Source organism: Anneissia japonica, unplaced genomic scaffold, assembly GCF_011630105.1.
Source record: "Anneissia japonica isolate Jap-2015-1 unplaced genomic scaffold, ASM1163010v1 scaffold287772_len198928_cov201, whole genome shotgun sequence".
NCBI lineage: Eukaryota > Metazoa > Echinodermata > Crinoidea > Comatulida > Comatulidae > Anneissia > Anneissia japonica.
In genome coordinates this window covers 68,951-84,528 of record NW_022716447.1, presented here as the reverse complement: position 1 = coordinate 84,528, position 15,578 = coordinate 68,951, and the positions used below count along the sequence as shown (strand labels likewise).

Genomic DNA, 15,578 nt, shown 5'->3' with positions numbered 1-15,578 from the left:
CTAATGTTTTCGGCGCCTACGATATTTCTTCTCACGACCTATCGCAAAATCAAAATGAAAAATTCATCCGCATTTATTTTTTGTGTGGAGAGCGTCCAGCTCTTACACAATCGGAGCACAATACTTTTATTTCACTTGTATTATGAAGGAAGTCAAGGTTTCGATAAACAGATTTTGAATACTTTTCAATTAAATATAAATCAAAGACTACAAAGAGAAGACAGTTTCATAGTTAACTTTTTACTGATGCTTGAAATTAATATCCAAAAAAAGTTTTTATAAACAAATTTGTCTGATTGACCTTCCTAAAAAATGCAGGCTTTAGTTGTTTAATTATGTGTTGCTTATACCAAGTAAGATAAGTATAAATACTGTACTTTCTACTTTTAACTTATGATTCAAACGATAATATTGGAATCAATTAAAACAAAATATTTATGGTTTCAGAGAAATAATGAATTTAAATTAGGCTACTATCTATCAGTGAGGCCTGAAATTGAGTTTCAAAAAAAGTGAAAATAGAAGAATATTTTTGATTGTCTATTCACCTGATGAAGACAGCCATGTGGTTGAAAGGTAAATCATTGTGTTACTCTGTAGTGTTGTTTGGCTCTATACCAAACTTGTAAAGTTAAATGCACTTTTCAATCAAGAAGAGGCTATATTAAAGAAGATACTATAGGATAAAGAGGGAAATGGCAAACACAATAAAGTCTGAAGTATTGTAAGCATCCAAGTTGGTGATAATTACTTTGATTTTCATAAAATCTATAGCAAAATTCCTACTATCTGATCATTTTGTGGGTTAGATAAGAAATTTTTCTACATTAAATGGAAATTATCTGTTTCCTATAAAACCAAGGCCACACTGACATTTATTACTCTGTTCCAAGGTGCTGCTAAAGAAGTAGGCTAAACAAACATTCACTGATATTTTCTGGCATCAAATCATGATTCAAAACAGCCCATTTGGAATGCGCTTTAATTCCCTTTTCCTGAATAAAGAACGATTCAAAATTTAGCATCCAAAATATAAATTTAACCAATATTTCCATGATTTAGAATAACCAGTTTGCTGTGTTCCTTTCGGAATATCTTAAATCAATAACATTTATACAGTACTCTCAAGTGAGACATCCATGTTTACTACTTCCATTTTACAGGTGCGAGACTTCCTTTAGCATGAAATCCAGAGAGAAAAGTTTTCCGGATTTTCCACCGGTTCTATTATTAACCATGTATTTGTATCCTGCAATTCATATACGGTAGAGTATTTAACATGTGCTTCTCTATGTAACACAAACAGTACAAGAATAGATATCTATGTTGTAGGTCATGTGATCAGGTACTCAGCAGTATATAATATTAATATAATAATTAAATTTAACATATGACTACCACAGCTTGCTGACTCACATTAGATCCTATATGACACATATCCTCACATTTATGTCTCAAGTAGCATTTTAATTATTCAATTCAAGTGATTAATATTAAAACAATAAAAAATACAAAATAAAAAACATAAAGAAGATTGCATAAAATATACTTAAAGTATTGAAATATAAATCAATAAATTAAAATTAAATAAATTTAACTCTAGGCATATATATATATATATAAAAATTAAATGAGCAACATTAAACTGCTCTCGTTACTGACATCAGCAACATGAGACATATTTTTTACACATTAATGCTACTCAGTGGTCAATATGGCTAAATATATGCTACACATTTTAAAAAAGTTATGAGTTGTAGTTTAACTGTTAAAGTCCTGAATGCTATAGCCAAGCATGGAGGTAAGTTACTAGCTAAAGAAAAGGTGCCTAGTTGTGCCATGACATAGCAACGTAGAAATAAATGAGAGTAGCATTTAGGCCAAAAGAACATTAATACATGAGGCTTATAAGGGAGAACAGTTGTGGTTTGGTGGTTAAGATTCAAGCCTATAAATCCAGGGTCCTGGGTTCAAATCCCACAAATACCAGGACTCTCACCTCATGAAAGAAAACCCAAATTATACATTGGTTATTACTTGTACCGGTATATGAATACATTTTTTAAAGCAGTTTATTCAAGAATTCTTATGATACTATACAAACTAAATATTTAATAAATCTACAGCACAGTAAATAGTAAAATAATATTAGTCATATAAATAAACTTTGATTATTTCTGATCACATGATAATAATATTTCAACACTTTAATTACTTTCTTTGCATTCACACCAATACTTTAATTAACAGATAAAGCACAAGTTGTTTATTTTAATGTATACAAATTTCAGTTGAATTTAAACACTGCAGATGACATTTGACATACCTAGATAAGACTACAGTAATCTACTGTAACTATAGATCATGAATTTATTCTCCCATGGTCAAAGAAACTTTCAAGATTTATGGATTATAGTGTCACATAACAAAAAACAACAAAGTGCTTGATCATTATGGGAGTTTTGAGACATGTTCTGCAGCAATTAAAATTGATTCATTTATTAGAAAGGAATCTCTTACAATTATAAAGACTTTTTTTTAAAAATTTCTTTAGGCACACAACTCATGCACCAAGGATTGTCAATAGTGAATTATATCTCTGTCCTACTTGTAGGTGACAATCCTTTGCACAAGACAAACATAAACGCACGATGCTTTTCAAACTAAATCTCATTATGAGGTTTAGGGAGTGGAGTTGCTTTGGTCGTGAGAAAAAAATCATGCAACACTGACTGGAATTGAACCAATAACCCTGGGATTGGAAAGCAAGCATCTTAACCACCAAGCTATTCAACTCCACTCCCGACATCCGGTTGAAAACGCTCGCAAGAGTGCCACCGTGCCAGGATCGGGTGGAGCAGAGTGCCACACAGCAGCATTGTCCATGTCATAGTGCCTCCACCATGCAAAAAGCAGATATGGAATCTTGTTTATTACGCAGTTGTGCAATTAGAACTATTGTTTTTGTTATTGATTTCCTGGTGAGGGGTCCAAGGTCGCAAACTGGGATATCACCTCAGCCCCAGTTTGGGGATGAGTTTGGCAAATTTTAAAAATAAGTACGGAAGTGCACACTAAAACTGATAAAAAATGCTTTTTCAAAGCAGTTTTCTGACAAGACAGTTGAATTCAAAGTTCAAGCTTCAAAGTAGCAGTGTTCAGACAAAATGGTTGATTCAAAGTTTAAAGTTAGAAGTTTATTTTATTGGTCATGTAATGAACACAATTAGGCCCTACAAGAAATTTGCTTTGCATTATTTTATTCTTCTCCAATATGGGATCCAGGTTTCTCTGAGAGGGTTCTGTGATGCCGAAGTTCCTGCTGGCGTCTACTGGTTGAATCACATAATAGGTTATGTGGATGATTGAAAATAGAACTAAAATTTAACCGTAGAGACTTTTAAAACTGACCTCCACAAAGCATCCATTACTATCAGGTACTGTACACTACATAAGTGATTCCTATATGATTTAATTTCTGCATCCACAAGCCTGAAGGCAGAGTGCACCCAATTAAAGCTTATCTAGCTAATCAAGGCTTAGACAAAGAATTAAGGTATCAGCAGATAATTCAACTTAGCGAGTACAAAGATGTTGAAATGCAGTCAGAGATTGTTACAAGTACAGTACAAAGATGTTAAATGCTACATTAACAGATTAACAAAATGCTTGCATACCAGCTGGACTGTTAGGGTGACACTGTTTGGAAATTAACATAAAGCTATTAATACCCATTAATTTTTATTAGACTCGTCAATTACAGACTTGAACTTTGTGACGTTCTATGTCTTGAGTTGAATTGTAAGGCATTAAGCTAGGTGCCGGAGGGAAAATTTTTTTTTTTTTAGACATTTAGATAGTGTTGTACAAATGAACGGACAGCTTGAACATTCTTATTTTGTAGCTAAGAGGAGCATCAATGAAACACTTTGAGTTCTGACTATAAATATCAAAATTACATGTCAAAAAGTTATGTTTTACAGTTCAGTGAAGGCACTGTGGGGAACCCAGGGACAAAGGCAACCCTTCAGGCAACCCTGGATTGCTGGTCACGGGAGAAGCCATTCATTTCAGTTTAGGGGCTTAGCTCGGTCGGCTATTCCCATCGCTGCTCTCTTTATATTTCAGTTTGAGGTCTGAAATGCAAGCTATGATTGCGCACCGTCTTTCCGATGAGATGTTTAAGCCATTGGTTCTGTGTGCATTATGGCCCATGTGCATGTTAAATCACAAAGTACACTCTTTGGAAAAGAGTAGGGGATTTGTATCCCGGTGTACTGCCCAATCACCACTAGAAAGACCTCACTGGAAATAAGTCTTCTTCAGACTCTCCTGGGTTATCCTTGGTGTTTACACCAAATAAATCCATCCATCCAAATCCATTCATTGAAGAATTGCTTTGAAAAAGCAATTTTAAAGCCTGAGATCGAGTACCACTTCTGGACATCCAGTGATTCCTATTCTTAAAATTTTATACAACCATGGCCGAGTTGGATGTGGACCATCTGCCTGCGACTTTGGACCTGTTGTTGTGGTCCATCGTATAATCTCTGGTGCTGAAATTATACCAGTATACGGTGCCTATTGTACCTACTAAGAATAATATGTTTTGACAATCTAGGAATTACATACCTACAGTAGATGCTAGAATCTAGAGAAATTCCGAATGAAAGTGGTTTCTTAATTATTGAAGAGAAATTTAATTCTGTAAAACTTTTGTTGATTATTAAGGAAAAAATAATTTTGCACAAAAACAATACAATCTAAAAACAGTGAACGACACAATCTACAGAAAGTTAGACAACACAAATCTACCAGTACTTGATTAAAATTATAACTGCTGGAAAATAAATCTAAAAAAACAATGTTACAGCCAGTGGAATAATGGAAAACTAAAGGGATAGTTAGTTCTAGTTAAACAATTAGGTTTTGATTGATTTTGCTGAGTGCAGCCCTGAAATCATGCTGGTGTTTGTTCAATTCCTCTTGCATTTTGTGGGACATGAGCTGTCATGCCAAACAGCCAGATTAACAACTTACCAGGATTTTCAATACATCTCATGGTAACCTCTAGATACTTTCGAGTTTCTGGACAGGGGTCACCGCCAAATGTACTCACATTGGCAATGATTGAACAATACGATTTATTGTCACACCTAATGGTTACAAATAGAAATCATTTTATACACATTGCTAACTTATTTAGACGATGAATTAAACTAAAAAGAAGGGAAATAATAAACCACCACGGTTTCCCTCTCCTATCCCACTAGATTTACTATTGTACAGTAAATGGGCAATGTTGGATGATGTTGAGTCATTCGGATAGAGAATGGAATCATACGATGGATGGAAAAAAATTAATATCATACAGTAATTATTTTCACATTTAATGTAAACATCTATAGCATTGTGATAACAAACTGAAGAAGCTTGAAGATATTACAAAAAAAAAAACACATTTGTTTATAATTACTGTAATGTCCTATTGCTTGGCCATTTGCACTTTGAGATTTTGCTTAAACTATTAAATTGCACTAAAATTTGACAATTTAGACATATTTTCACCAAAGAGAGGTAATTAATTTACAGGTAAATGGCTGGACTTTAGCTCTATGAAAGTTTATGTACCATAGTGCCTATAGTATAATAAGTCCACCCTCCTCTGAGCCAAATTTTGGCAGTGGGCAAATAACCTGACGAATCCCCTTTTCAATGAAATGGCAATTTTTCAACACTGCATTCAAAGCCAATATTAGATATTTTTGCAATAATAAAGTAGGGGTGGGCTTATTACCCAAGATGGGCATCTGAGGAACTATGGAATTAACAAATAACTGTGAATCGCCTATATATGGGTGTCTTATGACATCATAATGCCCATGTATGGGTGTGATATTTATTTATTTTTTGTTTTACTTATTTATTTATATTTTGTTTAACCTGCATTCAACTCACACAGACTCGACGCGACAACAAGTTGTGTCGGGCTGCGATGTATGATGCTGTCTGAGTTTGCCTACAAGTATAAAATTTTATTTGACAAAAACATATGACATGCCTAAATACGGTCATGATGACATCACATCATGACCATATATAGGCACATCATGACTATGTATGGGCATACAACAATTTTTTGTCAAAGAAAATTTGATAATCTGAACAGGTATAATGTACAAATTAACTACAAATTAAATTAATACAAGAAAAAAAAAACTAAATTATATTATTAAATATGTTTAAAGACTATACCTTTTAGAAACAACATCAAAAGAATAGGGCATCCAGAAACACTGGTCATTCGTTTCAGGCGTTCCGGCTAAGATACAAGTTTTTGTATCCGTGCGTCCATAATTGGCTTGATCAATGTCGAGTACATAGCCTTTTGGACACCGTAGGTCCATGGTACTTCCATCACAAACACTTGAGTAATACACAAGGCCTGCTCCTGGATTCCGTTTGATGCGTTGCTGTGGTACCCCTTTACTTAAGTCGACACGATTAGGAACAGCTGAAAGAGAAATTAAAGTACAGTATGTAAAAAGAAATTAGAAAAATGACCGTACCTTAAAAACGAAGAGTATGACTTCACAATTATAAAAACAACAAACACAAAAAAAACAAAAAAACAGGCAACATTCTATCGTAATGGACTTTTCGCTAAGCACTTTGGATATTGTTCCTAAGGTCTGTCCCACAAAACGACAATGCAAAAAGGTATACAAACACAACATGTGTCTGTGAGGTACGTATGTATTCCTGGCCCTGTTCTGATTGGTTGTTAGGTTAGATTGACACTCCGGTGAGCTCCATTCAGCCACCTACATCCAAGTGACTCTTCTTAGATTTTTCTTTTACTAATGTCAAAAAATCATAAATAATCATTTTGAAATCAACTTGCTAATTTTGCAATAACATACAAATTATTAACTTGTGTATAGAAATTACTGAATTGAAAAAATGTGCACCCTGATTTATAAACTGGATAATTATAATTAAAATAATGAAACACTTCCAGTGACTGTAAGTGTTTCTATCATTTTTCCCTGTAAACTGATAGGTAGACATTTTTTAAATACACTAATTGCTATGCTCAAGTTGATAACTTTTATGTTACTTCAAAATGGGCAAGTTAATTTAAAAAAATATTTTTGTGATTTTTTGGGTATTTAGCATGGGACAATACATCTTTAAAAATTCTAAACAAAATATGAGAACAAAAAACTTTTAAGTTTTTGGACTTTGTATCACACGCTAAAATATGTAATTAAAGAGGACAAACATACTGTAAAGCCTTAACTTTGAAGTGTCTTAGGCTTAAGACAAATATTGACTGGTACCAATACTTAAAATAAAAATACTCATATCATTAAAACAATAAGTGGGGGCAGGGAAATGATTAAATAATATGTAAAATAAACTGCAATTATCTATAGAATAAACGTTAAGATAGATTCATCTTCAGAAAATTCTGTTAATTTAATAGTAAAAGCATGGAAGTAATCTTTACTCGCAAGTTCAAAGCTCATTTAAAAATGCAGAATAATATTTTTTATGAGATCTTAGAAACCTAGATCTGGAAAAGCACTGTATTACAGAACTGAATATCAAATTAGAGAATCTGATGAGCAGACTTTATATTCTACTTGAACAAGAGATGCTGCTACAGTAGTCTCCAGTGATATGTATTGTAATTTGCATATATTGACTTTCTGCAAGACACTTTTAAACGATCTAAGTTGTGATGTGCACTTGATAATCCAAGAGTTAAAGGAGGCAATACTCTGTATTCATGTATAGCTTGCAGGGCAACATTAGCATCACAGCCAATCAAAGGTGGTAAGAGGCCAGGATGTTTATAATTCAACTGATTTTGAAGAATCTTCCATGTGGGTTAATGATGCGATGACATAGCAATTGAAAGTTCAATAGTTTCTTTATGGCAGTACAATCTAACAGAGAAGCTGTAGCATTAAATCCAATCACAAGTAGGGAGAGGCCAGGATGTTGATATTTTTAGGTGGCTTTAGAATGAACTACATGTCTGCATCAATTCTTTAGCAAGGTATCATTTACTTTTGCGAAGACCAAAGTTATTTCAGTAGGAATATCCCGGGAAATCTGTGTATTATTTATCATATACATCATATACATAGTTTTATATGGTGTGTAAGTCTCGTATCCCTACATTTTTTTTGTTTTGTTTATAGGAAACAGCTTTGGTTTGAATCAATATATAGTAGAGCATGTAGTACTATGCAGAATAGAAATGCAGTGCTTTAGCAATAATGTAGGGAAATAATTTAAATTTGATGATGTACAGTAATGAATGGACTTGGAGATAATCATTAATTGTGTTTACAGAATATCAATGTAGTACACTTTGAGTGGGAAGCAATCTACTGTCATTAAGTGAAGATGAATTGTACTCATTAATTGTAATTTAACGATGAAAATAACTTGCATTTCATTGATTGAAGTACAAAGCAACAACATTAGAAGGGAAATGAATTGAGAGTATCCCAACTGGTACATTTAATATTTAATCATAAATGACACTAGAATACTGTATAACCTTTTAACGTGTTAAAAAAGTCTGACAAAAAATATAAGAAACATAGTAACACCATCAACATGTGGATGAACTGTTAAATTTCTTTTGTGATACGAGTCTAAAATACTCATTTAAGTTACGGTAGCAATATTTCAAATAGCCTGTACTCACTATTATTGTAGGTGGATCATAAGTCTCTATACTACTTTGTATTTTAAACAGCTCTGGTAGAAGAAAGCAGAAATGTGATCTTAAAAAGAGAAGCTAAATAGGGATGACAGATCTGTTCTTAATAGGGTCTCAGGCAAAGGCTAGCACTTTCACACTAAATTATCTAGTTACAGAAACGAATGAGTCTAATAAAGTTCACCACAATCTAATAAAAACAGTGTGATGTTATTTCTACATCTGCAATGTTGGTTTAGTAATACGAAATGTTAATTAGGAACACACTGAAATCGACAGGTTATAAACTGATCCATTTCAATGTAAGGAATTTGGACCGGTCAATTCGCAGCAGGTAACCACTGCCCTCACAAAGCTAAAGCCATATCATCGTCATTACATCTGTTGTTTTTGCTGAGCTGGCTAGCACAGAAATGCAACTTGGGTGAGGGTACAGTAAGGTGTGGCAGTGAAATATGCTACAAGACACATGCTGAGAACTCTCCAAATCACCTTGTTTAATGTGACATACATACTGTACTGTATGTACTGGTAGTTATATTTTTATGTAGGGTCTACATACTTTAGTGTCTTACACAATTTACAGATTTTCTCAGGCATTTTAATAAAAAGATAAATAAACCATGACAAAACGTTATAGGGAGAATTGCTAAGCTTAATTCTGATTAAAGTCCCAATTCCGGCGAAATTTTACTAAAAAAATATTTTTCTAGAGAAAATGCAAATGCATTACTCTAATTATCATAAGCCATGGAAAAATATTGGCATAAATTTTAGTTTTACGCAAAAGGATAAAAAAAAATGAGAAATAGATACCATTTCATAGAGGATTACCATTTTTTCAACGAATTCTTCGTTAATAGGCAAATTCAGATGTTGTAGATTGCATCCGCTTGAATGCTCTGGCTTTTGTGTATACTTTATACAGTTGTTAAACAGTCAATAAAGTGCGCCCTCTCTAATGAGATTAGTTTTTGTACACACACTGCGGTTGATCGAATAGGCCTGAGATATGTTTGTTTAATTGTCAAAATTTCGGTCAGAAACAAATTTGAAATAATTTCAATGAAATATTATATTTCACAAGTGTCAGTACTAGCAACGTAAAATACCATGTCGGCCGTTTTCATGTCTGATAACAGAACCTAAATCGAGGTAAAACAAGGCCTAGCCTAGCAGTTTTGTATAGGCTAATGTTTCCAGTGCCTACGATATTTCTTCGCAGACGTATCGCAAAATCAAACATAAAAAATCCATGCGCATTTATTTTTTGTGTGAAACAAAAAATATCAAATTTCTTTTTTCATGTTTAATAGGAATATCTAAATTAAGTTAAACTAGCAATTTCGTATTATATTTATAAACCATTATCACATATAAAAATAAGATTTTTCTTAACGATTGAAATTTTGCCAGGAATTTGGCTTTAAATAAGCATTGCACTCCACGCGCAATGTAATTTCCTCTCAGATGAATAAAGAATACTTTTGACTTTGCTTCTCCCTGCAATATTAGATATGGCTATACAGTTGGTCGTGGACCGATGCGCATTGGGGTAGACGTTGTACAGCATTCACTTCAATAAACCTCTGTCCAGACTATCAAAATTTATTTGACAAAAACATGTGACATGCCTAAATATGGTCATGATGACATCATATCATGATCATATATAGGCACATCATGACTATATATGGCCATACAACAGTTTTGAGTCAAAGAAAATTTGATAGTCTGGACAGGGCTTGTAACATTGCTATGAATTCATCTTTTGATTCTGCAGCTCTTCACAATGCTAGCAAATTAACATCTCGACGAAATTTGATTGACAGATAAACCGACTAGTTGGCGAGCGTCATTTAGTCACGTGATCAAAAACTTTTTCTTGGATTAATTTCCTTAGACAGCTGGTTGTCAACATGAAACATATGTGAGCCTAGGCCTAGATGTCTATAAAGCTTGGTTATATATACCAGCGTGACCACTCACAATTTTTGATATACCCAATGAATGGGTCAAAATTACCCAAGATTTAGCAAAAATTGCCCAAAGTTACCCAAGCTTCCTGAAAATACATTAAAAATTGAAAAAAAAACCCAGTGTTTTTTGCATGTATAGTTTCCCTTTTAGTTCAATTTATAAACCACTGTTTATTGTAATTGTTTGTGTTAATTATTAAAATTAATATTAGAAAAATACGCCCTCACTAGACCGGTGCTATCAGTAGATCAGTGATCAAGAATTATTAATTAGGTAAGATCAATGGCAACGCAAATCACAAATAAACAATTCTGAACCCATGTTTACAGCAATTAACAGTTGATCAGTTGACTGAATGCGGCTTTTCCTTCTTCCTTTGGGAGCGAAATATAGGCTTTTACAACAATTTCCCCGCTTGTTTTATGAAATAGATCAACACTATGAATATATGATTCATTTGCATACCGCCTACCATGAATTCTCTTTCTTAAAGAAGGTTGATAGAAAAGAAAATGTTCGCCAACTCGGTAAGTCTAGCCGCCATTGTCTAAGGTTTTCGTGACTTTGTGGGCGGGGCTTCGCCTTGTCAACATGTCAACTTACACTACTCAATTGTGATATGAAATAATGACAGCAGCACTTTTGAGACTAACAATACAGAATTTATTCTCTAGCTTTCGTCCACACTGTGGACTTCCATCAGGAGACTGTACAAATGGGATAAGAAAAAACTATAATATTTTTATAACTGTAATAATAACTCAAAAGTTTAACTGTAATAATAACTCAAAAGTTTACATTATGCTCTTTTAATGTAAGGATAGATTTTTTTTTTTTTTTTTTTCGATTGCTATTATTATTGATACTGGTTGTTGAGGTATGTTCATAAAAATAATAAAAATCTGATGATTCAGAAGGAGAATTGAGGGTAATTATTCTTCGACAATGACACATCGACACTTAATAATGTTACTGTATGCAATCATTGAACCCACCTTTGTAAGGTCAAGTCCTACAGTTTGCAAGAATAACAGTAACAAGTAACATTATCAATATATCATAATAAAAATAATAAAAAATTATTATTATTTGATTTTATTTAAAAACAAGAGCAAACTGATAAACGCAATCACTGCCTAGCGGCAGGATTGCCCGAAAGTAGAAAATAAACCTACCATGAGGGCCTCCTCATGACAGCGACCAACATTATATTACATAAGCCACAAATTAGTACTATTGCAAGGTTAATGGTAATTGGCCATGGTCTATTTGATGTTTGATTTCAATCATTAAATAACAATATTAATAATAATCTCTAGTCCTCTTACAAATTTGGCTTGGGGCCGGGGGTCTGTGCCAGGTCAGGGCAACCAACATTGTTCACAGTCGATATCGGCATTGCCCTTTGCACAAAATTTAATTAAAGAGATCACACGCAAATTCAAATTGTCGACATCCTAGTACGGTCTTGAATCAACGTCTACAATGTGGGGCACTACAGGAACTATAGCACCTTGTCAAACGTAGTGCTGTATTCTTTTTTTACAGTAATCTTGATGATGAGATTGGCGATGTGATTGTGATATTAAACTGATAACAGTGTTGGTATTGTTACAGATAATGATGAGCAGGACGATTAGGGCAACATTTTTCTTATGATGACAATGTTTTTACTTCTCTTATAGATGGTGGTGATGGTGATTGGTTTAGTTTCTGCAGTGAAAATTAAAATAGGCCAACCAATAACAAAAATTTGACACTACTATAATTCCAAGCAAGTTAAAATTAAAAACATTTCTTTTTTTGCAAAAGATCTTCAGAGGGCGTAAAAAAATAAAAATAAAAATTTATTTTCTTATTTAGCAAAATGATTTTGCCAAAAACATCTTGACGGAAGAGAAAATAAAAATAAAATGTTATTGATGAATATTTACAGTGTAGTAATGAGATTGATAAATGCCTTAACTTTATACAATCACTGATATAATTAAGAAATATATATTATGTTTGGAAGATTTCAGGGGAGAGGAGGGTGTAATAAAAATAAATATATATTTTCTATTAAAATATCATTTTTGTGGTGGAGTGTACACTACAGAACTGGCGAAAAATAATTTTAAATTATATTTTTATTTAATTCAAAATCACCATTATCGACAGTCGGAGGTTCACCAAACAATGTATAAAAAAGTTCCACCTTATCAGAAGTAATTATCAGAAGGAGGAATATATGCATAAATGTTGAGATTGAAATCATGTTGCTTGGACTAGTGAACAGAACCTATGATGAACCATACCATAACCACAGGCCCTCGTGCACAGGGTCTGTGCCATAACACTTCACGTCATGCTGGTGTCTGAACTTCTGAATTGTCTAAACAATACCAATTGGCACTTTTAACACAATGAAACATATTGCATATTACACAAAGACCTCAGTAATATCTTTTGTTCTTGTCTTGTGCAATTTACAGCTTTCAAAAATAATTATGTTCAACAAGGTCATACCACATCAAAGAAGATTCTTTTAAACAATTAAAATAACTTACCTGCAACCTGGAAGATAACAAGTGTTGCTATAGTAATAACAAGCTGCCAAGATTTAACAGTCAATGGAATTATTGCACTCAATGAAGCCATTTTTCAGATGATTTATCCAATATACAATATTTATATAACAAAATGCGAAAATTTATAGTTTGAAATCCTCCTCATATATGAGTTTAACTGCTCTGGACAACAGTCATATTTTAAGTAATGTACTGTAGATATGCGTTATTCCGTTCGACTTATCAAATTCTATGTCATCAGTCCTTCCTCCGTTCATCATAAACGTAGTGAGAAGTACAACATTCTAGTATAATTGCAGAGATTGGACAGGATTTCAAAAAGATCCTTGTACAAAGATTATCTTGTGTTCGAAAGTGAAAGCCTCGAGCTATTAAGCTCTTCTACATCAGTAGTCTTAAATTCCACTCAGAAATCGGTAAAACGATGACAAGATAGGATAGGCAAAGACTTGACCTCACGACCTGAATGCGAAAAAAAAAGATAATCTCATATTATAAATGTGTTCTTGAAATTATGCAAAGTCAATGAAAGTTTATGTAAAATTTTTGCTTCAAGCATTTTTTCTGTGAATTATCAATGAATGAGTAATATATGTCACACATATTTTAATATCATTTTACAAATACAAGAGGTAAAAAAAATTAACAACGGGAAACATAGTAATTAAATAGGATTATCAATGAGCAATCTTCACCTTGAATAAAATAATTGATTTGATAAGAAAAATTAAATTAATTGATATTCAGTCAACACAAATTGTAAATGTTGACTTAAGTCATAGAAGCTGATGTACAGTTATAGGCCTACTTAGTATAATTCTCAACACTCTTAAATCAATCAATCAATCAAAATTAATACAATCTGATATACAAATCAATGTTGTACATGAAAATTATTCTGTTGATGCCATCTGTTTTTAATATGAATAAGCATAGATGAACATTAATTCTTACTACTATTCTTCTTTCTGTGACATATACTGTAAAGTTGGTACACAAACCTTCATTTCAATCATGAACAATTTTTTAATGAATACGATACACATAAAGTAAATCGCACTTAAAAAAAAAAATAATATTTTTCTATTTTTTAAGTGCAATTTAAAAGTCCAAACGTTACACCTATATAATTACAGACATTATAGTCACTTTCAAAAGTAAGCTTTTCTATTTTTGTTCATTCATTTTGGAAATATTATAAACGGCCAAAAGGAAGTCATCTTGAAATTTTCCGACTTTGATCTCAAAAGCTAGATTAATGCTAATAATTTTCCCTGCTGTCATGCAAGAAATTGAGAGCGCAAAATGATCCCGCAATAAAGGAATCAATAACGTTACTAGGTAACCAACCAGAACAAGATGTGGTTTATGTTCTTTTGAATTTGAGTTATACTGAATGGCCTTGAGTATTGATATACAGATGAAATACAGTGCACAATTTAGATAATCTAATCAAGTTTGTTAAATGTTTGTCATCAAACAACCCACTGTATACTCAAACGTGATAAATGCTCAAGACAGGTGAAATGTAGCAAGAAATTTACAAACCATTGAAAATATAATACACATCTTTAGGTCTATGCTTAGATATCATTAAGTTACAACATATGGAATCACGAAGTAGTTCATTATTATTATTATTATCATACTTGGAAAAGACAAGCCAAACCAAAAAATCTATTTTTACTTATTAATACAGGGTTAAGCAGTAAAATGAAAGTTACAAAAATGGTAAAAGAATAATTTAAATCTGACATTTCGTTTTAAAGTTACAGGAGTTCAAAGATACTGCAGGCCACAGCTGCTTAAAAAACAGTATTTGAGAAATCAAAGTTCATGATTTTGGCTATTTTTCAGGTGACAGACCAACACCAAATCACTAACAAATGGGAAAATAACATAGTATGATATATAGATATATAAACTTTAGTTTAGTACAATCAAATAGATTTTAAAAAATTTGACATTCCAACATGTTTTGTCATTATCTCCGAAACAAAATTTATGAAAAGCGCTGTTTTTTCTCGTCTTTGCCACATATCATAATGCTTGCAAAAGTACCACTGATTTTGAAAAAAAAATCAATCACCCATTGCACAATAAAAAAAAAAACCTCAATAAAAAAAAACCTCAGCTGACAACTCCTTTGTTACTTGAAATGTACCATTCAGGTAAAAAAAAACCCCAAAAAACAAACAAACTCACAGAAACCGCTAATGTGAATACAGCTAAAGTTATCCACATTACCAAATACCTATGATAATACTGTATAAGGATATGATATG

At 32.7% G+C, this 15,578-nt stretch overlaps 1 protein-coding gene across 1 annotated transcript in view; it reads right to left on the bottom strand.

Moving 5' to 3' along the window:
• LOC117109684 (adhesion G protein-coupled receptor L3-like) overlaps positions 1-15,578 on the bottom strand; it is a gene marked incomplete in the record, with an annotated part of 71,675 nt that overhangs the window by 38,386 nt on the left and 17,711 nt on the right. The window contains 3 exon segments of the mRNA XM_033252061.1: positions 5,041-5,156; positions 6,256-6,514; positions 13,273-13,755. Coding sequence (XP_033107952.1) covers positions 5,041-5,156; positions 6,256-6,514; positions 13,273-13,363 — 466 coding nt within the window.